The sequence below is a fragment of the Carcharhinus amblyrhynchos genome, chromosome 4 (assembly GCF_965287045.1).
Source record: "Carcharhinus amblyrhynchos chromosome 4, sCarAmb.v2.hapA, whole genome shotgun sequence".
Classification (NCBI taxonomy): domain Eukaryota; kingdom Metazoa; phylum Chordata; class Chondrichthyes; order Carcharhiniformes; family Carcharhinidae; genus Carcharhinus; species Carcharhinus amblyrhynchos.
The window spans coordinates 2,288,339-2,314,765 of record NC_137327.1 but is presented as its reverse complement, the minus strand read 5'-3'; the positions used below and the strand labels follow the sequence as shown (position 1 = coordinate 2,314,765).

Here is a 26,427-nt window from a genome sequence, read left to right as displayed (position 1 = left end):
TTGTTTGGGGGGGTTGTTTGCGGTGTTGTTTGGGGGGGTATTGTTTGCGGTGTTGTTTGGGGGGGTTGTTTGCGGTGTTGTTTGGGGGGGTTGTTTGCGGTGTTGTTTGGGGGGGTTGTTTGCGGTGTTGTTTGGGGGGGTTGTTTGCGGTGTTGTTTGGGGGTATTGTTTGCGGTGTTGTTTGGGGGTATTGTTTGCGGTGTTGTTTGGGGGGGTTGTTTGCGGTGTTGTTTGGGGGGGTTGTTTGCGGTGTTGTTTGGGGGGGTATTGTTTGCGGTGTTGTTTGGGGGGGTTGTTTGCGGTGTTGTTTGGGGGGGTTGTTTGCGGTGTTGTTTGGGGGGGTTGTTTGCGGTGTTGTTTGGGGGGGTTGTTTGCGGTGTTGTTTGGGGGGGTTGTTTGCGGTGTTGTTTGGGGTGTCTGGGGGGGTTTGTTGGGAGGGGTTTGTTTGGGCAGGTTGTTTGGGGTGTTGTCTGGGGGTTTGTTTGGGGGGGTTGTTTTGGGGGGGTTGTTTGGGGGGTTTGTTTGGGGGGGTTGTTTTGGGGGTTTGTTTTGGGGGGGTTGTTTTGGGGGGGTTGTTTTGGGGGGGTTGTTTTGGGGGGGTTGTTTTGGGGGGGTTGTTTGGGGGGTTTGTTTGGGGGGGTTGTTTTGGGGGTTTGTTTTGGGGGGGTTGTTTTGGGGGGGTTGTTTTGGGGGGGTTGTTTGGGGGGTTTGTTTGGGGGGGTTGTTTTGGGGGTTTGTTTTGGGGGGGTTGTTTTGGGGGGGTTGTTTGGGGGGTTTGTTTGGGGGGGTTGTTTTGGGGGGGTTGTTTAGGAGGGGGGGGTTTGTTTGGGAGGGTTTGTTTGGGGGGGTTGTTTGGGGGGGTTGTTTTGGGGGGGTTGTTTAGGAGGGGGGGGGGGTTTGTGTGCTGAGTGTTTGGGGGGTTTAAGTGCCAAAGGATGAGACGGATGAACAGAAGAGAGGAAATCCCCTCTCGGTGTGGGGTCTGTGATGTCGCTTTGCCCCCTCGCTCCACATGGCATCAAGACAAAGTCTCCATCGATGTGTCCACTGTCCATGGTTACTATCGGCTAATCTCCGCTCTGAATCTGCACCTGGAGGTGTTCGAATTCCATACACAACGTCAGACAGGATTGGGGGTTAATCCAACCCATCGATAAATTCCTCGTCAAGCGATTGACCTCTTTAATAAACGCTCATCCTGGAGTCCAGCAACTAAATTCAGACAGGGTGACGAGGGGTTTAGGGAGAAAAAAAAAGCACAAAAAAAAGCTTGGAAGGAGTTGGTGAACTCTGCACTAATCCAGGGGCTCCTGTTTTATTCTGATTGTTGTTGGTGTCAACTGTAACCGTTTCTCCTGGCGATACAGCACATATTCACTGAACTGGGAGGAATCTACACCACCCCCACAGGACGCTACCACCCGGAATCCCTTGTGTAGCAATCGTTCGAGAACCTGTGGGAGAACAAGCAAAGATAAGCCGTCACACTAAACATCTGGAGCACAGGAGGAGGCCGTTTGGCCCCTCTGCCTGTGCCAGCTGACCAACTGGAAAGGAACAAGTCGCCCCATTTCTCTGCTCTTTCCCCAGGGGCCCTGCAAACTTTCCCCTTTTTAAAAGTTCCTGTTGAATCTGCTTCCTTTCAGGCAGCGTCTTCCAGATCACAACACTTCCCAGCTGCCCTCTCACCCTGCCATCTCTCTTCAATCCATCTCCTCTGCTCACTCACTTTCTTCTCTCCAGCAAACTCCTCGCTTTGATTTCCTTCATTAACCTGCCCTGTTCCAAGGAGCCTCAGTTCGACCTGTCCAGTTCCTCAGCACTAAGTCTCTCATTCCTCCTGTGAACTTCACACCCTGTCTAAATCTGCCACATTCTCCTTTATGTTTAAAAGAAAAAGTGAATTAAAATTCTGAAGCTGTCATTTCGGGAAGGGTCAGTCCAGTATCTCACCCATCAGACACACGACTCTAACCTGCAGAGGTCAGTGAAGTGGGTGAGGAGCTAAAACTCCAGTAATCACTCTGTGAATTTACCAATTGGCCGCAGAAAGAATGATATTGAATATTCAGTAGTTACCCAACGAGGTCACGAAATTCCCTTTGCCCCCTGACCCCGTCCCTGGACCCCAGCTGAGCTGCACGGAGACCAGGAGGTGAGTGATAGCTGGAGAGACTGGGATAAGGGGACATTCAATAACAGGAGGGGTTCTGATCGAGGAAGTCAGGAGATGTTTACAGTGTTGGGGAAAACCGGTAACCAGAGGGACACAGATTGAAGATAATTGTTAAATAATCAGGGCAAGAGGTGGAGAATGGTTTGAACCACACAGCCACTTGTTATCTCAGGGCAAGAGAGGCCCTTTGGCCCATCGTGTCCGCACTGACACATTAAAAACACCTGAATTCCCACCTAATCCTATCTACCAGCGCTTGGCTCATAGTCCTGAATGTTATGATGTGCCAAGTGCTCATCCAGATACTTTTTAAAGGATGTGAGGCAATTCGCTTCTCCCCCACTCCTAAGCAGCACATTCCAGACCCTCACCACCTTCTGGGTAAAAATGTTTTTCCTCACCCTCCCCCCCAAACCTCCTGCCCCTCACCTTGAACTGATGTCCCCTTGTGACTGATCCTTCAACTCAGGAGGAACAGCTGCTCCCTATCCACTCTGTCCATCTCTCTCATAATCTTGTGCACCTCAGTCAGGTCACCCTCAGTCTTCTCTGCTCCAACAAAAACAACCCAAGCATATCCAACCTCTCTTCATAACTTAGATGTTCCATCCCAGGCAGCATCCTGGTGAATCTCCTCTGCACCCCCTCCAGTGCAATCACATCCTTCCGATAATGTGGCGACCAGAACTGCACACAGTACTCCAGCTGTGGTCTCACCAAAGTTCTATACAATTCCACCGTGACCCAGCGGGTGTTGCCTGTAAGTGTTGGTCAGCAGCAGATTCATGGGAATTTCCACAGAGGAACTGGATAAGCACTGTGGGAAAGTGGGCAGGAGTTTGGGGGAAAGAGTTGGGGTGTGAGACTGATTGGGTAACACTCCGAGAACAGACCTGGTGGTTGTCTTGTCTGCTGTAACATTCTGCAATTTGCAGAGAGGACACAGAATATCATTTGAATCACCAAATTAAAGCCTTGATGCAGCCTCTATTCAGGCAGACCTCAAACAGGACAACATGAGCTCGGGCCTGGAATAAAACTGTTAAAGTAAATCCTTATGCTCAATTACATTCAAAACCACTAAACACAACCGCTTTGATACTTGGTCACTGTGTTACTGGGGTGCAGTCAGCGAGAGCTACGATCACTGGGAGCACACTCTCTAATTCAGAAACCCATCTGTCTGGAGAAACTTGCTGTGTGACCCCAGGTAACCTCCATCCAGTTTCTGACGCTTAATTTTCCTCAGCCCCTGAGGGCCCAATTAAACAGCAAACACTGAGATATCACAGAGGGACAGACAGGAACAGTGGGATCAGGTACACACAACTCACTCAAAACTTCCAAATTATTATCCTGGGATGGAATGTTAGCAGTGACTGCGTGAATCTGAAGGTTCCGAGTTTGGGTAGAATTGAGTTCACCCTGGTCCCCTCACCCGGAGACAGACACAGAGACACAGAGAGAGATTCAGGACAGAATCCCTGCATTCAGACTCACTTTAACTTCATCACAACACGAGTCCAATTGGGAATATTTACTCCGGGAAAGTGTGAATCCCGGGGAGATTTGATTGAGGTTTTAAAATAATGCAATGAGATGACATTTCTCCGTGCGGAGAGGGTACAGAAGACAAGAGAGAAGAGTAAAAAATATTTGTGTTTGGATATGGTTTCCGCCAGACTCTGTCACGGGAATATGGAGCGTGCGGAATGAATAGGACCTGATTGTGGTGCTGAGGGAGACTGGAACTAACAGGCAGAACACCCACTCACACAGGTTTCCTGCATCTTCATCCCTCACTTTCAGAACTTGGAGATGAAACTCCCAACATTTCCAGGATTGGCTGATGAATGTTTAGTGCCTTTGGTTTTGCAAGGAGCCTGGTAACAGGGGGAACACCAGGGTCTTACACGAGGAATCTTGAACAGACATTACTTCATCAAACAATAGCACAGGCTCAGTAAACGTCGGCTGAGGGGGGATCTAATAGAGGTTTATAAGATTATGAAGGGGATAGATAGAGTAAATGGTGGTAAGCTCTTTCCGCTATTAGAAATGGATAGAACGAGGGGTCACGGGCTTAGGGCGAGGGGGGCTAGGTATAAGACAAATATTAGAGGGCAGTTTTTCACGCAAAGGGTAGTGGGGTGTGGAATGCACTGCCGAGTAAGGTGGTGGAAGCAGGCACGCTAGGGTTGTTTAAGAGTCACTTAGACAGCCACATGAGTGGTCTACATATAGGGGGATATAGCAGGCCGTACTAAACATTGTAGGCTTGGGATTACGTTTTGCCTCAGGGATGTTAGTCTTTGCCTGTTTAATAATGAATTTTTTTGTCTCCACAGGCATTTAAGTCCAGCAAGGGGCATGCAGGCGGCAGGTTGTAGTGGGCTGCTCTTGGATGTTGCTTCGGGAGTTGCCTATTGCTTCATGTCGTTAGTGTGCTTAAACTGGACCATCTCGAGGGCAACATGACAGCTCAGAGACTATCTCTGTTGCTGTGCGGACACATGGATTTGGGCCTGTGTCTGTGGGAGTTTGCACGTTCTCCCCGTGGTTGCGTGGGTTTCCTCCGGGTGCTCCGGTTTCCTCCCACATCCCCAAAGATGTGCTTTTAGGCTGATTGATTGGGTACTAAATTGTCCCTAAATTGGACCTCCCTGATCCTCGCACGTTAGGTGTAGACTAAAATCATGAATAGGTCACTGAGACAGTGGGACGGCGGCGCGGGCTCGTTGGGCCGAAGGGCCTGTTTCCCGTGCTGTGTTGTTCTTTGTTCTTCTTCTTTGTAAACCTTTCCTGTCCTCAGTACTATACATTTCCACAGCACGGGGTTAGATACAGAGTAAAGCTCCCTCTACACTGTCCCCCATCAAACACTCCCAGGACAGGTACAGCACGGGGTTAGATCCAGAGTAAAGCTCCCTCTACGCTGTCCCCATCAAACACTCCCAGAGGTACAGCACGGGGTTAGATACAGAGTAAAGCTCCCTCTACACTGTCCCCATCAAACACTCCCAGGACAGGTGCAGCACGGGGTTAGATACAGAGTAAAGCTCCCTCTACACTGTTCCCATCAAACACTCCCAGGACAGGTACACACAGGGTTAGATACAGAGTAAAGCTCCCTCTACACTGTCCCCATCAAACACTCCCAGGACAGGTACAGCACGGGGTTAGATACAGAGTAAAGCTCCCTCTACACTGTCCCCCCCATCAAACACTCCCAGGACAGGTACAGCACGGGGTTAGATACAGAGTAAAGCTCCCTCTATACTGTCCCCATCAAACACTCCCAGGACAGGTACAGCACGGGGTTAGATACAGAGTAAAGCTCCCTCTACACTGTCCCCCCCATCAAACACTCCCAGGACAGGTACAGCACGGGGTTAGATACAGAGTAAAGCTCCCTCTATACTGTCCCCATCAAACACTCCCAGGACAGGTACAGCACGGTGTTAGATACAGAGTAAAGCTCCCTCTACACTGTCCCCCCCATCAAACACTCCCAGGACAGGTACAGCACGGGGTTAGATACAGAGTAAAGCTCCCTCTATACTGTCCCCATCAAACACTCCCAGGACAGGTACAGCACGGGGTTAGATACAGAGTAAAGCTCCCTCTACACTGTCCCCATCAAACACTCCCAGGACAGGTACAGCACAGGGTTAGATACGGAGTAATGCTCCCTCTATACTGTCCCCATCAAACACTCCCAGGACAGGTACAGCACGGGGTTAGATACAGAGTAAAGCTCCCTCTACACTGTCCCCATCAAACACTCCCAGGACAGGTACAGCACGGGGTTAGATACAGAGTAAAGCTCCCTCTACACTGTCCCCCCATCAAACACTCCCAGGACAGGTACAGCACGGGGTTAGATACAGAGTAAAGCTCCCTCTATACTGTCCCCATCAAACACTCCCAGGACAGGTACACACAGGGTTAGATACGGAGTAATGCTCCCTCTACACTGTCCCCCCCATCAAACACTCCCAGGACAGGTACAGCACAGGGTTAGATACAGAGTAAAGCTCCCTCTACACTGTCCCCATCAAACACTCCCAGGACAGGTACAGCACGGGGTTAGATACAGAGTAAAGCTCCCCCTACACTGTCCCCCCATCAAACACTCCCAGGACAGGTACAGCACAGGGTTAGATACAGAGTAAAGCTCCCTCTATACTGTCCCCATCAAACACTCCCAGGACAGGTACACACAGGGTTAGATACGGAGTAATGCTCCCTCTACACTGTCCCCCCATCAAACACTCCCAGGACAGGTACAGCACAGGGTTAGATACAGAGTAAAGCTCCCTCTACACTGTCCCCATCAAACACTCCCAGAGGTACAGCACAGGGTTAGATACAGAGTAAAGCTCCCTCTACACTGTCCACCATCAAACACTCCCAGGACAGGTACAGCACGGGGTTAGATACAGAGTAAAGCTCCCTCTACACTGTCCCCATCAAACACTCCCAGGACAGGTACAGCACGGGGTTAGATACAGAGTAAAGCTCCCCCTACACTGTCCCCCCATCAAACACTCCCAGGACAGGTACAGCACGGGGTTAGATACAGAGTAAAGCTCCCTCTATACTGTCCCCATCAAACACTCCCAGGACAGGTACACACAGGGTTAGATACGGAGTAATGCTCCCTCTACACTGTCCCCCCATCAAACACTCCCAGGACAGGTACAGCACAGGGTTAGATACAGAGTAAAGCTCCCTCTACACTGTCCCCATCAAACACTCCCAGGACAGGTACAGCACGGGGTTAGATACAGAGTAAAGCTCCCCCTACACTGTCCCCCCATCAAACACTCCCAGGACAGGTACAGCACAGGGTTAGATACAGAGTAAAGCTCCCTCTATACTGTCCCCATCAAACACTCCCAGGACAGGTACACACAGGGTTAGATACGGAGTAATGCTCCCTCTACACTGTCCCCCCATCAAACACTCCCAGGACAGGTACAGCACAGGGTTAGATACAGAGTAAAGCTCCCTCTACACTGTCCCCATCAAACACTCCCAGAGGTACAGCACAGGGTTAGATACAGAGTAAAGCTCCCTCTACACTGTCCACCATCAAACACTCCCAGGACAGGTACAGCACGGGGTTAGATACAGAGTAAAGCTCCCTCTACACTGTCCCCCCATCAAACACTCCCAGGACAGGTACAGCACAGGGTTAGATACAGAGTAAAGCTCCCTCTACACTGTCCCCCATCAAACACTCCCACGACAGGTACAACACGGGGTTAGATACAGTGTAAAGCTCCCTCTACACTGTCCCCCCATCAAACACTCCCAGGACAGGTACAGCACGGAGTTAGATACAGAGTAAAGCTCCCTCTACACTGTCCCCCCATCAAAAACTGCCAGGACAGGTACAGCACGGTGTTAGATACAGAGTAAAGCTCCCTCTACACTGTCCCCATCAAACACTCCCAGGACAGGTACAGCACGGGGTTAGATACAGAGTAAAGCTCCCTCTACACTGTCCTCATCAAACACTCCCAGGACAGGTATAGCACAGGGTTAGATACAGAGTAAAGCTCCCTCTACACTGTCCCCCATCAAACACTCCCAGGACAGGTACAGCACGGGGTTAGATACAGAGTAAAGCTCCCTCTACACTGTCCCCCATCAAACACTCCCAGGACAGGTACAGCGCGGGGTTAGATACAGAGTAAAGCTCCCTCTACACTGTCCCCATCAAACACTGCCAGGACAGGTACAGCACGGGGTTAGATACAGAGTAAAGCTCCCTCTACACTGTCCCCCATCAAACACTCCCAGGACAGGTACAGCACAGGGTTAGATACAGAGTAAAGCTCCCTCTACACTGTCCCCCATCAAACACTCCCAGGACAGGTACAGCACGGGGTTAGATACAGAGTAAAGCTCCCTCTACACTGTCCCCATCAAACACTCCCAGGACAGGTACAGCATAGGGCTAGATACAGAGAAAAGCTCCCTCTACACTGTCCTCATCAAACACCCCCGGGACAGGTACAGCACAGGGTTAAATACAGAGTAAAGCTCTTTCTACACTGTCCTCACCAAACACTCCCAGGACAGGTGCAGCACGGGGTTAGATACAGAGTAAAGCTCCCTCCACACTGTCCCCATCAAACACTCCCAGGACAGGTACAGCACGGGGTTAAACATAGAACATTAGAACATAGAACATTACAGCGCGGAACAGGCCCTTCGGCCCACAATGTTGCGCCGACCAGTCTTATTTTTAAAAAAAAAACATTGACCCACTAATCTAAACCAATCCCTTTTCGTCCATAAACCTATCCACCAATCTCTTAAACGCCCCCAAACTAGGCGCATTTACAACTGCAGCAGGCAGGGCATTCCAATCCCTCACCACCCTCTGGGTAAAGAACCTACCCCTGACATCCGTCCTATAACTACCCCCCCTTAATTTAAAGCCATGCCCCCTCGTGCTAGCTTTCTCCATCCGAGGAAACAGGCTATCACCATCCACCCTATCTAAACCTCTAATCATCTTATATGTTTCTATAAGATCCCCTCTTAGCCGCCTTCTTTCCAGCGAAAACAACCCCAAATCCCTCAGTCTCTCCTAATAGGACCTCCCCTGCATACCAGGCAACATCCTGGTAAACCTCCTCTGCACCCTCTCCAAAGCCTCCACATCCTTCCTGTAATGTGGGGACCAGAACTGCACACAGTTCTCCAAGTGCGGCCGCACCAGAGTTGTGTACAGTTGCAACATGACGCTGCGACTCCTAAATTCAATCCCCCTACCAATAAACGCCAAGACACCGTACGCCTTCTTAACAACCTTATCTACTTGATTCCCAACTTTCAGGGATCTATGTACACATACACCTAGATCCCTCTGCTCCTCCACTCTATTCAAAGTCCTCCCGTTAGCCCTATACTCAACACATCTGTTATTCCTACCGAAATGGATTACCTCACACTTCTCCGCATTAAACTCCATCCGCCACCTCGCGGCCCAGCTCTGCAACCTGTCCAAGTCACCCTGCAAACTTCGACACCCTTCCTCACAATCTACCACACCTCTGACTTTGGTGTCATCAGCAGGGTTAGATGCAGAGTAAAGCTCCCTCTACACTGTCCCCCCATCAAACACTCCCAGTACAGGAACAGCACAGCGTTAGATACAGAGTAAAGCTCCCTCTACACTGTCCCCCATCAAACACTCCCAGGACAGGTACAGCACAGGGTTAGATACATAGTAAAGCTCCCTCTACACTGTCCCCATCAAACACTCCCAGGACAGGTACAGCACAGGGTTAGATACAGAGTAAAGCTCCCTCTACACTGTCCCCATCAAACACTCCCAGGACAGGTACAGCACGGGGTTAGATACAGAGTAAAGCTCCCTCTACACTGTCCCCCCATCAAACACTCCCAGGACAGGTACAGCATGGAGTTAGATACAGAGTAAAGCTCCCTCTACACTGTCCCCATCAAACACTCCCAGGACAGGGACAGCACAGGGTTAGATACAGAGTAAAGCTCCCTCTACACTGTCCCCCATCAAACACTCCCAGGACAGGTACAGCACGGGGTTAGATACAGAGTAAAGCTCCCTCTACACTGTCCCCAACAAACACTCCCAGGACAGGTACAGCACGGGGTTAGATACAGAGTAAAGCTCCCTCTACACTGTCCCCATCAAACACTCCCAGGACAGGTACAGCACGGGGTTAGATACAGAGTAAAGCTCCCTCTACACTGTCCCCATCAAACACTCCCAGGACAGGTACAGCATGGGGTTAGATGATAGGTTGATATTATCCAGCTCCTGCAATAAAATATTAATCAATAATAATTTAGCAATGGTTTTGATTGTATCTCATAGTCACCATGATCAGGCTGGCATTGCGCACATTGGACCTGTGCCATTGTGAGTAAGATCTCAGCTGCCTGGGCAGGGACTGGGTGATGGAAATCTAATGTCTCTCCCACAGCGTGGACGGATACTCGCTGTCTCCTGTGTAACTGGAAAGATCAGGAAGCTTTCCCTCCGCGTGTTCCTGTGATCGTTGAAGAGTCAGATCTTTAACGGGGAATTAGAACCAACAATCTGTGAAGGCCAATGACAGTTCCTGTTTGATGGGCGAAGGGCTGTGTGCTGGCACTGTATCGATAAGCAAGGAGGGACCAATCACACTGCACGCTGCTTCCTCAGCCAATCCGACAGGATATTGAGGAGATGGGAATGGTGAACGGGGACCACGGCGGGAATGGTGAACGGGGACCACGGCGGGAATGGTGAGATTGTGTGAGAGACTTCAACCTGAGGCTGTAATCTCTGGAGCAGGAAAGAGGGAGATTGAGAAAGAGTTTGGAGGGTAGGTGTGAATCACTGAACAGCAGAGAGGGTCTCAGATTTACACAGTTTGGGATTTCCACAATGTTGGGTTGCACATTTCTACATTCGCATCAAGGGATGTTTCAGAGCTGATGAGCTGCAGGGCACCATTAACTGGTGTTTAGTTTGCAAACCCCTGCTTCCTCTCAGCAGCCCGACCAACATCTGCTTAATATTTGGTACAGGTTCAAAGATGGAATCATTGGAAATAATACCAATTAAATGTCTCCAAGTGCTGCTGCCCCGGTTGCAGCAGAGTGTGAGGCTCCCCTGGTTGAATTGCCAGCTTTACCTGTGATGTGGTGAAGGATCCACTTTGGGGAAATGTCTGGACAAAGTTGCAGTTCCTGATGGATATCAGTGTCCGGGGGAGGGGAGGGTCACGGAGGAGGGAGTGGAAATTAGTGGAGTTGTGTTGGCCTCGCAGGAATATTAAATATTCTCAGTAAATACAAGCACTGCAACTTCACAAAAGGAAGATTCCTGACTCCGGAACCAAGCTCAGCTTGTGGAAAACTAATGCAAAAAAATCTATTCCAAAATAGGTCCTCACAGAATTAGACCATTCAGCCCATCAAGCGACTGCCTGCTCTATTCAAGACAGTTTAGCTAGTCCCATTGACCTGCCTTTCCTCATAGCCCAATAAATTCACTCACTTCAGCTGTTTATCCAATTTATTTTTGAAAGCCTCAATTGAATCTGTCTCTACCACACTCTCAGACAGTGCATTCCAGATCCTAACCACTCGCTGTATGAATCTGTCTCCACCACACTCTCAGACAGTACATTCCAGATCCTAATCACTCACTGTCTGAATCTGTCTCCACCACAGTCTCAGGCAGTACATTCCAGATCCTAACCACTTGCTGTGTAAATCTGTCTCCACCACACTCTCAGTGCATTCCAGATTTTTGTTGGGTTTTTAAACTTCATGAGCTGCTGTGGTAGGATTTGAACCCAGATCCCCGGGGCATTACCCTGGGTCTCTGGATTACTGACCAGTGACAGTACCACTGCACCATTGACTGCCCACACTTCTGTTTGCTGTCACACACTAACTCAATCTCCATCCTGGCATCTACCTTTGACTCCATGGGACTTTGCACTGACCTGTTATCCCAATTGCGTGTCCGTGTGTCTCACTGCCTGACTGTGCAGAGCTCTGACTGAGACACTGAAACCCAGGATCATTATTCCCCAATAATATCACTGTCTATGGTTCAGCATGGTTAGCATTCCAGTACAGACAGACAGACACACATACACACACAGATCCACAGACACACACATACACAGATACACACACACATAGACAGATACCCACACACACACAGATACCCACACACACACTCACACACAGATACCCACACACACACTCACATAGACAGATACCCACACACACACACACAGATACCCACACACACACTCACATAGACAGATACCCACACACACACACACAGATACCCACACACACACTCACATAGACAGATACCCACACACACACACATACACAGATACACACACACACACAGATACCTACACACACACACACACACACACACACACACACATAGACAGATACCCACACACACACACATAGACAGATACCCACACACACACACACACACACACACGTACACCAGGACTTACCTGGACTGAGTTGAGTCTGCAATATCCATTGATGGGGAATCGAATGACATGTGTGGGGTCCTGGTTCCACCCAGCGTTTACCGAGTTACACATGATGTCCCCGGTTTCTGGGAAAATATCCTCAATGAGGGACTTCTCACCACTCAGACTGATTCGCTCTCCCAGGTCAGGGGTGACCCTCAGCACCAGACACTCACAGGGCTGTGAGGATTTGCGAAGTTCCTTTTCCTGTTTCCACCTCTCCAGCTCCCTCACCATGGGCTGTAACTGATAATACTTCGCTTCTTCATATAACAGACTGAAATCCTGAAAAAGACACATTTCATTTCACACCCAGTCTCCAGCTTTCTAACTCTGAGAGAAACAGAACGAGGTGCAGTCAGTCCCAGAGACCCACATCAGGGCTGATCAGCTATGTGAGTCTTCGCCTTCACCCTACTGCAACAACCCCACCAATCAGATGGTGGTGAGGTACAACTCAAACCCGTCATTCCGTATCCTTCACAACACGGAAACGGCACAAGGCACAGTGGATTAGCACTGCTGCTTCACAGCGCCAGGGACCCGGGTTCGATTCCCAGCCTCGGGTCACTGTCTGTGTGGAATTTGCACATTCTCCCCGTGTCTGCGTGGGTTTCCTCCGGGTGCTCCGGTTTCCTCCCACAGTCCGAAGATGTGCGGGTTAGGGTGCATTGACCTGAACGGGCACCGGAGTGTGGCAACTTGGGGAATTTCATAGTAACTTCATTGCAGTGTTAATGTAAAGCTTACATGTGACAAATAAATAAACTTTAACCTGACCATTGCTGTTTCACAATGAGACAGGGGAAATTAGTGGTTAAATAATGCGGAGATTTCACAGAATTGAGTTTGATTCCCACGGGGAACATACGACTGAATCAATGATTTGAAAAGATAGAAACAGAAACTGCTGGAAAGTCTCAGCGGGTCTGACAGCGAGTGTGGGGAGAGAACGGAGCCGATGTTTCCAGTCTGGGTGACCCTGTGTCACAGCTTCACTTTTCCAGCATTCTCTGTTTCTGTGTCGGATTCCAGCATCCGCCGTGTTTTACTTATATTTCCTGTCATGGTCAGAGTGTGTGTGTGTGTGTGTGTGTGGGTGTGTGTGTGTGTGGGGGTGTGTGTGTGTGTGTGTGTGGGTGTGTGTCTGGGGGGGAGAGAGGCGTGGGGGCGTGTGCGTGTCCTGGTGGGGGTGGGGGAAGGGCGTGTGCGCGTCCGGGTTGGGGGTGGTGGGGGGGTGTGGGGTGGGGTGGAGTGGGTGCGTGTCTGGACGGGGTGGGTGGGGGGGGGGGGTGCGTGTCCAGGCGGGGGTGGGGTTTGGGGGAGGGTGGGGGCAGGGGGATGGATGGAATCTGGGCCGGGGGGGTGGGGTGGGGGCGGTGGGAACAGGATCTCAGAGAGAGAGTCGGGTCATTCAGGGGTCAGACGAGGGGCTGTGAAACCCTCACCTCCAAAAAGGTCAGCACAGAATCCGAGACTGTCGCTCAGTGAGATGGTCACGGGTGATGTAACCACAGTCAGGAGGACAGTCAAAGTAAAAGCAAGGTAAGATTTTTATTCTTATATCTTTCTGAAGTGTACAAGGGCAAAGATGGCAATTAGGACAATGATATGCTCCTCCTGCCAGCTGTGGGAGATCCAGGAACTTTCTCGCGTCCCTGACCATATGTCAGAAGTGAAACTAACTGCAGCTCCTCGCAGACAGCATGGTTCAGTTGGAGCAGCATCTGGACACACTACGGAACATACAGAGAGCAGAGAGTGTGATAAACACTAGCTTCAGGGGGATGATCACACCAGTCAGGTAGATGGGTGACCGCCAGGAGAGACAGGCAGGTGAGGCAGGAGTCTCCTGTGGCTATTCCCCTCTCAAACTGGATACTGTTGGGGGCAGATAGCGTGTCAGGGGAAGATACCAGCAGCAGCCAGGCCTATGGCATCACAACTGGTTCTGCTGTAGGGCAGGGTCAAGCTAAGTCCGAGCAAATGATAGTAGTAGGAGACTTAATAGTAAGAAGCACAGACAGGCATTTCTGTGGCTGTGAACGAGACTCTAGGATGGTGTCAGGATCCTGGAAATCTCTGAACAAGTACAGAGCATCCTGAAACAGGAGGGTAAACAGACAGGTGCCATTGTCCACATTGGCATTAATGACATTGGCAGGAAGGAGTCCTGCGAAGACAATTCAGGGAGTTAGGTTGGGAGCTAAAAAACAGGACCTCTAGGGTAGTAATCTCAGGATTACTCCCCATGTCATATACTCGTGAGGCTTGGAACAGGGAGATAGTACAGTTGAACATGTGTCTAAAGAGCTGGTGTAGGAGGGAAGGCTTTAGATAAATGGATCACTGGGATGTCTTCTGGGGAAGGGGGGATCTGTACAAGAAGAACAGGTTACGCCTGAACCAGAGAGGCACCAATATCCTGGGCGGGAGGTTTTCTAGTGCTGCTCGGGAGGGTTTAAAATTGGTGTGGCAGGGGTTGGTGGGAACTGGGACAGCAGACCAGCAAGTGTAGCGACTAGGGAAAAAAGTGAGACTGAGATAAATACAGCACAGAGTAAGAACAGGCAGAGGGAAGCCACAGGGCTCAGAGGGACTGGAGGTCTGGAATGCATTTGCTTCAATGCAAGAAGTATAACAGATAAAATATGAACTGAGAGCCTGGATTACTGCATGGAATTATGATATTGCAATTACGGGGACATGGTTAAATAACAACAGGACTGGCAACTTAACATTACGGGATACTGTTGTTTTAGACTGGACAGAAGGGGAAACAAAAGTGGCAAGAGAGTTGTATTACTGATTAGAGAGCAGATTACAGCTGTATTGAGGGAGGAGACATTGGAGGGATCTTGTAGTGAGGCATTATTTGTGGAGCTCAGGAAAAGGGTGAAATCACAAGTTGGGAGCCCGCAGGAGACAGAGGATTAACTGGGAATCCCTTACAGCCAGGGGCTTGGGTGGAGAACAATTTGTTTGATGTGTGCAGGGGGACTTTTTGATACAATATGTTGACAATCCAATCAGAGAGAAGGCCATACTAGACTTGGTATTAGGAATGAGCCAGGCCAGGTGATCAATATTTCGGTGGCAGGGGGATTTTGGGCTTAGTGACCATAATTCCATAAGATTTCAGATACCCATGAATAAGGACAAGAGTGACCCCCGGTGAGGGTACTGAATTGGGCGAGGGCCAATTATATCCAAATTAGACAGGAACTGCGGAATGTGGATTGGGAGCGGCTATTTGAGGGCAAATCCACATCTGGCCAGTTGATGGAAGTGCAGGACAGAATGTTCCTGTGAAAGGATAGAAATAGCAGGATTCGGGAACCATGGGTGACAAGGGAAATTGTAAGCTGAGTCAAAAGGAAAAAAAAGCATATGATAAGTCTCAGTATCTAAAAACCAACAAAGCCTTTGGGGATACAGTGAAAGTAGAAAGAAAATTAAACGTGGAATTAGGACAGCTAAAAGGGGCCATGAAATGTCTTTAGCACACAGGGTCACAGAGAATCCCAAGGCTTTTTAAGCATATATTAGGGGCAAGAGGGCAGACCCACTCAAGGACAATGGAGGGAAGTTATGCGTGGAGCCACAGGAAGTAGATGGGATCCTTAATGAGTACTTTGTATCGGTATTCACCAAGCAGAAGATCATGATGGATACTGAGATCAGGGATAGGTGTGTAAACGCTCTAGAGAATGTCCTTATATTGAAGGAGGAAGTGTTGAGTATCCTAAATTGCATTAAGGTAGACAAGGCCCCAGGTCAGATGGGATCTATCTCAGGTTATTGGGGAAGGCAAGAGGAGAAATAGCTGGGGCCTTAACAGATATCTTCACATCCTCTTTGACCGAGGTTCCAGAGGATGGAGAATACCCAATGTTATTCCGTTGTTTAAGAAAGGAAGCAGGGATAATCTGGAAATTATAGGTCAGTGAGCCTGATGTCAGGGTGGGAAAGCTTTTGGAGAAGATACTGAGGGACAGGATATATGCACATTTGGAAAAAAATTGACCAGTTAATGACAGGCAGCATAGTTTTGTACAGGGAGGATCATGTCTCACCAACTTGATTGAGTTTTTCGAAGAGGTGACAAAGGTAATTGATGAGGGAAGGGCTGTGGATGTAATTTATCTGGACTTTAGTAAGAATTTGGGGTGGGCTGGCTAGTTGGATACAGAACTGACTTGTTTATAGAAGACAGAGAGTAGTGGTGGAAGGGTGTTTTTCAGAATGGAGATCTGTAGCTAGTGATGTTCCTCAGGGATCAGTGCTGGGACCTCTGTTGTTTATAGTAAATATAAATGATCTGGAGGAAAATGTGAGGGGTCTGATTAGTAAGCTTGTGGATGACACAAAGATCGGTGGAGTTGCTGATTGTGCTGGGGATTGTCAGAGGATACAACAGGACATCGATAGATTGGAGAGTTGGGCACATAAATAGCAGATGGAGTGTAATCCGGCAAAAGCGAGGTGATACATTTTGGAGGGTCAAATTTAGGTGAGAACTATACTGTACTTATACAGAACCCTGAGGACCATTAACATACAGAGGGATCTGCACGTGCAGATCCAGAGTTCCCTATAAGTGGCAACACCAGGTGGCCAAGGTGGTTAAGAAGGCATACATCATGCTTACCAGGGCATTGAATACAAAAGTTGGGAAATCATGTTGTAGCTATCTATCTAATAGAGGTTTATAAGATTATGAAGGGGATAGATAGAGTAAATGGTGGTAAGCTTTTTCCGCTATTAGAAATGGATAGAACGAGGGGTCACGGGCTTAGGGTGAGGGGGGCTAGGTATAAGACAAATATTAGAGGGCAGTTTTTCACGCAAAGGGTAGTGGGGGTGTGGAATGCACTGCCGAGTAAGGTGGTGGAAGCAGGCACGCTAGGGTTGTTTAAGAGTCACTTAGACAGCCACATGAGCGGTCTACATATAGAGGGATATAGCAGGCCTTACTAAACATTGTAGGCTTGGGATTCCGTTTTTGCCTCAGGGATGTTACAGTCTTTGCCTGTTTAATAATGAATTTTTTGTCTCCACAGGCATTTAAGTCCACCTTGTTGACCAGCAAGGGGCATGCATGCGGCAGGTTGTAGTGGGCTGCTCTTGGATGTTGCTTCGGGAGTTGCCTATTGCTTCATGTCGTTAGTGTGCTTAAACTGGACCATCTCGAGGGCAACATGACAGCTCAGAGACTATCTCTGTTGCTGTGCGGACACATGGATTTGGGCCTGTGTCTGTGGGAGTTTGCGCGTTCTCCCCGTGGTTGCGTGGGTTTCCTCCGGGTACTCTGGTTTCCTCCCACATCCCAAAGATGCGCTTTTAGGCTGATTGATTGGGTAACAAATTGTCCCTATATTGGACCTCCCTGATCCTCGCACATTAGGCGTAGACTAAAATCATGAATAGGTCACTGAGACAATGGGACGGCGGCGCGGGCTCGTTGGGCCGAAGGGCCTGTTTCCCGTGCTGTGTTGTTCTTTGTTTGTTGTTGTTTGTATCTAAACTTTGGTTAGGCTGCAGTTGGAGTATTGTATGCAGTTCTGCTCACCACACTACCAGAAGGATATGGAAGCTTTGGAGAGAGTGCAAAGAAGTTTCATCAGGATGTTGCCTGGTCCCGAGGGTGTTGATGATGAGGAGAGGTTAAATAAACTAGGATTGTTTTCACTGGAAAGATGAAGGCTGAGGGGAGACCTGATAGAGGTTTACAAAATGATGAGAGATATTGACAGGGTGGATAATCAGAGGAGGTGGTGGAAGCAGGCACATTAGCAACATTTAAGAGGCATCTGGATAGGTTCATGGATAGGGAGGGAATCGAGGGATACAGACTGAGTGAGGGCAGGAGGTTTTTTTTAGTTAGGGCATCATGTTTGGGATAGGCTTGGAGGGCTGAAGGGCCTGTTCCTGTGCTTTTCTTTATGTGAAAATGTCGATTGAAGGAACCTGGAAATCTCCCTCATTGAGAAAACTCTATCGGAGTCATTCCTACACAAGTTATTCTCCGTTCTCACTCTGCACAGCCCACAGCTCAATGAGGAGCAGAAATTTTGAACCAATCGCCAATTGTCAACAATGAAAAATGAGCAAAAAAGGAAAATTAATCCAAACTTCTTTCACCTTGAAATCCTCCGGGAGCAAGAGTTTCGATGTTCTGAGGAAACTTAGGATGTAACGGAAGATCTCTCCATCTCGATCGATAAAGTAGTGTTGCTTTAAACTGTCCAGGACAATGGGTTCTGTCCCGTTGAATAGGCGGCCTATCCTGGGAATAGAAAGTAAATACAGAAATAGAACCATAGAGGTTTACCCGTGGAAACAGGCCCTTCGGCCCAACCTGTCCATACTGCCCTTATTTTAAAAACCCTCTCACCTTGAACTTGTGCCCCCTTGTAATTGACATTTCCCAATTGCCTGCATTTGGCCCATATCCCTCTATACCCCATCGTATCCATGTAACTGTCTAAACGCTTTTGAAAACACAATATTGTACCCACCTCTATTACTGCCTCTGGCAGCTTGTTCCACCCTCTGTGTGAAAAAATTGCCCCTCTGGACACTTTTGTATCTCTCCCCTCTCACCTTAAACCTGTGCCCTCCGGTTTTAGACTCCCCTACCTTTGCGAAAAGATAATGATTATTTATCTGATCTGTGCCCTTCATTATTTTATAGACCTCTATCAGATCATCCCTCAGCCTCCTACACTCCAGAGAAAAAAGTCCCAGTCTATCCAGCCTCTCCTTATAACTCAATCCATCAAGTCCCAGTAACATCCTAGTAAACCTTTTCTGCACTCTTTCGAGTTTAATAATATCCTTTCTATAATAGGGTGACCAGAATTGTACACAATATTCCAAGTGTGGCCTTACCAATGTCTTGTACAACTTCAACAAGACGTCCCAACTCCTGTATTCAATGTTCTGACTGATGAAACCAAACATGCTGAATGCCGCCTTCACCACTCTGTCCACCTGTGACTCCACTTTCAAGGAGCTATGAACATGTACCCCTAGATCTCTTTGTTTTGTAACTCTCCCCAGTGCCCTATCATTAACTGAGTAAGTCCTGCCCTGGTTCAATCTACCAAAATGCATCACCTCGCATTTATCTAAATTAAACTCCGTCTGCCATTCGTCAGCCCACTGGCCCAATTGATCAAGATCCTGTTCAATTGGGGATAACTTTCCTCACTGTCCACCATGCCACCAATCTTGGTGTCATCTGCAAACTTACTAACCATGCCCCCTATATTCTCATCCAAATCATTGATATAAATGACAAATAACAGTGGGCCCAGCACCGATCCCTGAGGCACACTGCTGGTCACAGGCCTCCAGTTTGAAAAACAACCCTCTACAACCACTTCTGTCAAGAAGCCAATTTTGTATCCATTTAGATACCTCCCCCTGGATCCCGTGAGATTTAACCTAATGCAACAACCTACCGTGTGGTACCTTATCAAAGGCCTTGCTAAAGTCCATGTAGACAACATCAACCACACTGCCCTCATCTACCCTTCCAGGTTACTCCTTCACAAAACTCAATCAAATTTGTGAGAGATGATTTTGTGGAGGAACGGCCAGAGTTACAGTTTATCACATATTACAGTATACTGTATTAACAATACAAAACTTTAAAAGCCACAGAAAATCATTGTGAAATCATGTTTAGAACGACTGGAATTTATCCAATGAGTTGCTCTTGTAGCCACAGTGTTTATGTGGTTAATCCAGTTAAATTTCTGCTCCATGGGAAGCCCCAGGATGTCGACAGTGGCAGTTTTAGCAGTGACGGCGCCACTGAGTGTTAAGGGGAGATGGTTATATTCCTCCTGGAGATTGCCTGGTACTTGTCAGCCCAAGCCTGGATATTGTCCACGTCTTGCTGCATCTGGACCTGGACTGCTTCAATATCCGAGGAGTTGCGAATGATGGGAGGTGACAAAGATGAAATCCATTTGGTTAGAGTTATGATCACACTATCGGGAGTATTCGATCAGCCTCCAATGTGTGAGATAGATCAACAAACACCAGGGCAGACAAAGGGTCTTCCAGACTCGAAACGTCAGCTCTTTTCTCTCCTTATAGGTGCTGCCAGACCCGCTGAGATTTTCCAGCATCTTCTCTTTTGGCCCCTGAGTGGTGATATTGCGGGAGTTAAACACCCCGAGTGGTGATATTGTGGGAGTTAAACACTCCGAGTGGTGATATTGCGGGAGTTAAACACTCCGAGTGGTGATATTGTGGGAGTTAAACACTCCGAGTGGTGATATTGTGGGGGTTAAACACTCCGAGTGGTGATACTGTGGGAGTTAAACACCCCGAGTGGTGATATTGCGGGAGTTAAACACTCCGAGTGGTGATATTGCGGGAGTTAAACACTCCGAGTGGTGATATTGCGGGAGTTAAACACTCCGAGTGGTGATATTGTGGGAGTTAAACACTCCGAGTGGTGATATTGTGGGGGTTAAACACCCCGAGTGGTGATATTGTGGGAGTTAAACACTCCGAGTGGTGATATTGCGGGAGTTAAACACTCCGAGTGGTGATATTGCGGGAGTTAAACGCCCCGAGTGGTGATATTGCGGGAGTTAAACACTCCGAGTGGTGATATTGCGGGAGTTAAACGCCCCGAGTGGTGATATTGCGGGAGTTAAACACTCCGAGTGGTGATATTGTGGGAGTTAAACACTCCGAGTGGTGATATTGTGGGAGTTAAACACTCCGAGTGGTGATATTGCGGGAGTTAAACGCCCCGAGTGGTGATATTGCGGGAGTTAAACACCCCGAGTGGTGATATTGTGGGAGTTAAACACTCCGAGTGGTGATATTGCGGGAGTTAAACGCCCCGAGTGGTGATATTGCGGGAGTTAAACACTCCGAGTGGTGATATTGCGGGAGTTAAACACTCCGAGTGGTGATATTGCGGGAGTTAAACACTCCGAGTGGTGATATTGCGGGAGTTAAACGCCCCGAGTGGTGATATTGTGGGAGTTAAACGCCCCGAGTGGTGATATTGTGGGAGTTAAACACTCCGAGTGGTGATATTGTGGGAGTTAAACGCCCCGAGTGGTGATATTGTGGGAGTTAAACGCCCCGAGTGGTGATATTGTGGGAGTTAAACACTCCGAGTGGTGATATTGCGGGAGTTAAACGCCCCGAGTGGTGATATTGTGGGAGTTAAACGCCCCGAGTGGTGATATTGTGGGAGTTAAACACTCCGAGTGGTGATATTGCGGGAGTTAAACGCCCCGAGTGGTGATATTGTGGGAGTTAAACGCCCCGAGTGGTGATATTGTGGGAGTTAAACACTCCGAGTGGTGATATTGCGGGAGTTAAATGCCCCGAGTGGTGATATTGTGGGAGTTAAACGCCCCGAGTGGTGATATTGTGGGAGTTAAACACTCCGAGTGGTGATATTGTGGGAGTTAAACACACCGAGTGGTGATATTGTGGGAGTTAAACACTCCGAGTGGTGATATTGCGGGAGTTAAATGCCCCGAGTGGTGATATTGCGGGAGTTAAACGCCCCGAGTGGTGATATTGTGGGAGTTAAACACTCCGAGTGGTGATATTGCGGGAGTTAAACGCCCCGAGTGGTGATATTGTGGGAGTTAAACGCCCCGAGTGGTGATATTGTGGGAGTTAAACACTCTGAGTGGTGATATTGAGGGAGTTAAACACCCCAGGTGGTGATATTGTGGGAGTTAAACACACCGAGTGGTGATATTGTGGGAGTTAAACACCCCGAGTGGTGATATTGTGGGAGTTAAACACACCGAGTGGTGATATTGTGGGAGTTAAACGCCCCGAGTGGTGATATTGTGGGAGTTAAACGCCCCGAGTGGTGATATTGTGGGAGTTAAACACCCCGAGTGGTGATATTGTGGGAGTTAAACGCCCCGAGTGGTGATATTGCGGGAGTTAAACGCCCCGAGTGGTGATATTGTGGGAGTTAAACGCCCCGAGTGGTGATATTGTGGGAGTTAAACGCCCCGAGTGGTGATATTGTGGGAGTTAAACACCCCGAGTGGTGATATTGTGGGAGTTAAACGCCCCGAGTGGTGATATTGTGGGAGTTAAACGCCCCGAGTGGTGATATTGTGGGAGTTAAACACCCCGAGTGGTGATATTGTTAGCAATAAGTGTAAGATGAGGAAGAATTTCTGAAATATGTTTGGGAGAAATTCCATGATCAAAGTGTTCTCAGCCCAACCAGGATTGCTGGATCTGCTGCTGGAGAATGTGGTGGGATACAAGGACCAAGTGTCTGTGAGGGAACACTTGGGTAAGAGTGATCATTGTATCCTAAGGTTAAGATTAGTGATGGAGAAGGAGGAACAATTAGAACCTCTTATTGGAAGGTGGCTAATGTCAGTGGGATCAGAAAGGATCTAGGCAGGGTAAAATGGAATCAGAGACTGACAGGAAAATTACAGAATCAAAGAATCCCTACAGTGCATTCGGCCCATCTAGTCTGCACTGACCACAATCCCACTCAGGCCCTTTCCCTGTAACACCATGCATTTACCCTAGACCCCCTGACCCTAAGGGGCAATTTAGCATGGCCAATCCATCTAACCCGCACATCTTTGGACTGTGGGAGGAAACCAGAGCACCTGGAGGAAACCCACACAGACATGGGGAGAATGTGCAAACTCCACACAGACAGTGTGCCGGCGCGGGCTCGTTGTGCCGAAGGGCCTGTTTCCCGTGCTGGGTTGTTCTTTGTTCTTCTTTGTTCTTTGAGCCAGGAACCGAACTCGGATCCCTGGGGCTGTGAAGTAGCAGTGTTAACCTCTGTGCCACCGGGGGTACAGACTGCAGAAGGTCTTACTAGAATCTTCCAATCTTCCCTGGATATGAGGGAAGTGGCAGACAATTGGAAAGTGACATATACCAAGCCCATAGTAAAGGAGAGAGATGCTTTCCTGGATCTACAGATTGTTCAGGGGCAGGCAAGGGTTTGAGAAAAAATAATCAAGGAAAAGAGTCAGCAATCATTGTGAGGTTTGCATTAATTCTGGAGAGTCAGCATGGATTTGTAAACATGAATTGGAATTGACAAATTGGATTGGAATCTTTGATGATGAAGCAATAGGGAAGGTAGATGAAGGGAATGTGGTGGATGTTATCTATATGGAGTTTAAGAAAATGTTTGACAAAGTGCTTCAGAAAAAGCTGGTCACAAAACTGAGATCCATCAAACTGGAAGGTCATATCAATAAACTGCAATGGGAAATCAATGGAAAGAGTAAACACTCGGCTGGTGGAATTTAATGTAGCAATGTGTGAGATGATGCATTTTGGCAGAAGGGGTCGAAAGAGGCAAAAGAGACTTAATGGAAAAGTTCTGAAGAGTGTGCAGGAACAGAGGGATCTGGAGGTTCAAGTGCATCGGGACATATTGAGAGAGTGGTTAGCAATGCACTGGAATCTCGGGCTGAATAAATAGAGACATTGAGAACAAAAGCAGGGAAGTTATGCTGAACATTTATAAAGATCTAGTTGGGTCACAACTAGAGCACTGTGTCCAGTTCTGGTCACCACACTTTAGGAAGGATGTGAGGGACATTGAGAGGGTGCTGAGGAGATTTACCAGAGTGGTTCCAGGGATGAGGGATTTTAGGTTGGATAAGTTGGGGTTGTTCTACTTGGAGTAAAGGAGATCAAGCGGAGATTTGATAAAGGTTTACAAGATTCTGACAGGTTTAGATAAGGTAGACAAAGAAAAGCTGTTCCCAGTGGTGTAAGGACTAGGGGGGAACAGATTGAAGGGTTTGGGCAAGAGACACAGAGGGCAATGAGATGAAGAATGTTTTAAAAAACATTGAGTGGCAATGAGCTGGAGCTCGCTGTCTCCGAGGGTGGAGAAAGTAGAGCTGGCGTAAGATTCCAAAAGGAAACTGGATGGGCAGCTGAAGGAAATATAGGGATAGAATGGGAGGTGGGATTGGCTGGATTGCTGTAGAGAGAGCCAGCAGAGACTCAATGGGCCCAATGGCCTCCTCCTATACTGTAATGATTCCACCTCCCTTTGTGCTCAGTGTGACTCCATCAATGGGAGTTTTCTCCCCAGTTTCCATTGAGCTGAGTTTTATGAGGTCTCAGTGATACCTCACTCGCTTCGGAAGAATGTGCAGTTATAGGGGGAAGACTGTGGAGTGGCACGGGGTAAACAGAACCAACTCACATGATGGGCAGAATGGCCTCCTTCTGTGCTATCGCCATTCTGTCGCACTGTGGTGACGGATGGTCAATCTCACATCACCTTCCAAATTCTGCACTTCTGCCCATCTTTGGAGTTGGGTTAGAACAGGGTCTGGGGCCGAATGTCCACATCAAACCCAAAACTGAGCGCCAGAGAATGGGGCACAGCGGGAAGTGCCCTGCGATAGCACCGTTCCTCACCCCCTGCTGATGGCCAAGGGTGGACTGGTGGGCCAGTGATTGGGGGTGGATTTGGGGACAGGTATCATCCCACACTGGGTCACATGACAGTGTTGTAGCTGGACTGGGACGGCTTGTCTTGGGGGGGGGTAGGGCTGTTTCCATGACAACCACCTCATGCGGGATCTCTGATTAAGACCAATATTTTCGTTGTGTACAACCATAAATCCAGTCATGGCCTTGCTGCCTCTTCACACCAGGGGCTGCCCCTCGTAAATAATATCAACTGATCAAAAGAATATTTCTCCAGAGAAAAAGGGCTCTGAGAAATCGATGCTAAACACTTCCCAGAATCAATAGACAGCCCCATGGATGTCAATGGCTTTATCTTCTTGTTTTATCTTCCTGTCACACCCATTACCACCAGGCTCCAAACAAAAAATGCCAAAGGGCTGGAGATCAGAGATGATATTGTGCGGACACAATGTCAACTCCAACATCCGCCAGGGCACCGGCTCCTGAGTGGATTTGCAAAAGATTCCAACGACGAACCAAATGCAAAAGAGTCAATCCCGTCCCTCACTCATTCCCTCTACACTGTCCCCCCATCAAACACTCCCAGGACAGGTACAGCACGGGGTTAGATACAGAGTAAAGCTCCCTCTACACTGTCCCCCATCAAACACTCCCAGGACAGGTACAGCACGGGGTTAGATACAGAGTAAAGCTCCCTCTACACTGTCCCCCATCAAACACTCCCAGGACAGGTACAGCACAGGGTTAGATACAGAGTAAAGCTCCCTCTACACTGTCCCCATCAAACACTCCCAGGACAGGTACAGCACGGGGTTAGATACAGAGTAAAGCTCCCTCTACACTGTCCCCCATCAAACACTCCCAGGACAGGTACAGCACGGGGTTAGATACAGAGTAAAGCTCCCTCTACACTGTCCCCCCATCAAACACTCCCAGGACAGGTACAGCACGAGGTTAGATACAGAGTAAAGCTCCCTCGACACTGTCCCCCATCAAACACTCCCAGGACAGGTACAGCACAGGGTTAGATACAGAGTAAAGCTCCCTCTACACTGTCCCCATCAAACACTCCCAGGACAGGTACAGCACGGGGTTAGATACAGAGTAAAGCTCCCTCTACACTGTCTCCCCATCAAACACTCCCAGGACAGGTACAGCACGGGGTTAGATACAGAGTAAAGCTCCCTCTACACTGTCCCCCCATCAAACACTCCCAGGACAGGTACAGCACGGGGTTAGATACAGAGTAAAGCTCCCTCTACACTGTCCCCCCATCAAACACTCCCAGGACAGGTACAGCACGGGGTTAGATACAGAGTAAAGCTCCCTCTACACTGTCCCCCCATCAAACACTCCCAGGACAGGGGCTGCAAACTCGACGTTATTCCCAAATACCAAAGTCCACTCTCACAAGCGTGTCCTGTACTATTCCAGGATGCCATGTTGTCTGAGTGAGATTTGTCCTGAAACAGTGAGTATTTTCTAACCAGGAGTGTGGTGAGGCTGGATTCTGATCTTTCACCCTGTGCTGATAGGGTGAATTCAGTGATGCTCTTACCTGGAGTCTGTATATTTGGTTAATGTAGCGAGACTGCTGGTGTACATGTGTCCTCCCACATCAATGTGAACAGGAGCGTTGGACTTGGTAAGCTGAGCTGGTAACGGAATGCCCTGAGATGTCACAGGAGACACCGGTGAGCGGGTCAGAGAGAGACGAGACATTGTTCTGCCTTCCTG

At 48.7% G+C, this 26,427-nt stretch overlaps 1 protein-coding gene across 1 annotated transcript; it reads right to left on the bottom strand.

Moving 5' to 3' along the window:
- Nucleotides 1–895: 895 nt before the first annotated feature.
- Nucleotides 896–26,427, bottom strand: LOC145342489 (BTB/POZ domain-containing protein kctd15-like). The gene is made up of 4 exons (XM_080188052.1): nucleotides 26,249–26,427; nucleotides 18,385–18,529; nucleotides 12,220–12,525; nucleotides 896–1,454 (listed from the first exon to the last, which is right to left on the bottom strand). The coding sequence occupies exons 1-4, from the start codon at nucleotides 26,410–26,412 to the stop codon at nucleotides 1,296–1,298; spliced, it is 774 nt and encodes a 257-aa protein (XP_080044178.1). The 5' UTR covers nucleotides 26,413–26,427; the 3' UTR covers nucleotides 896–1,295.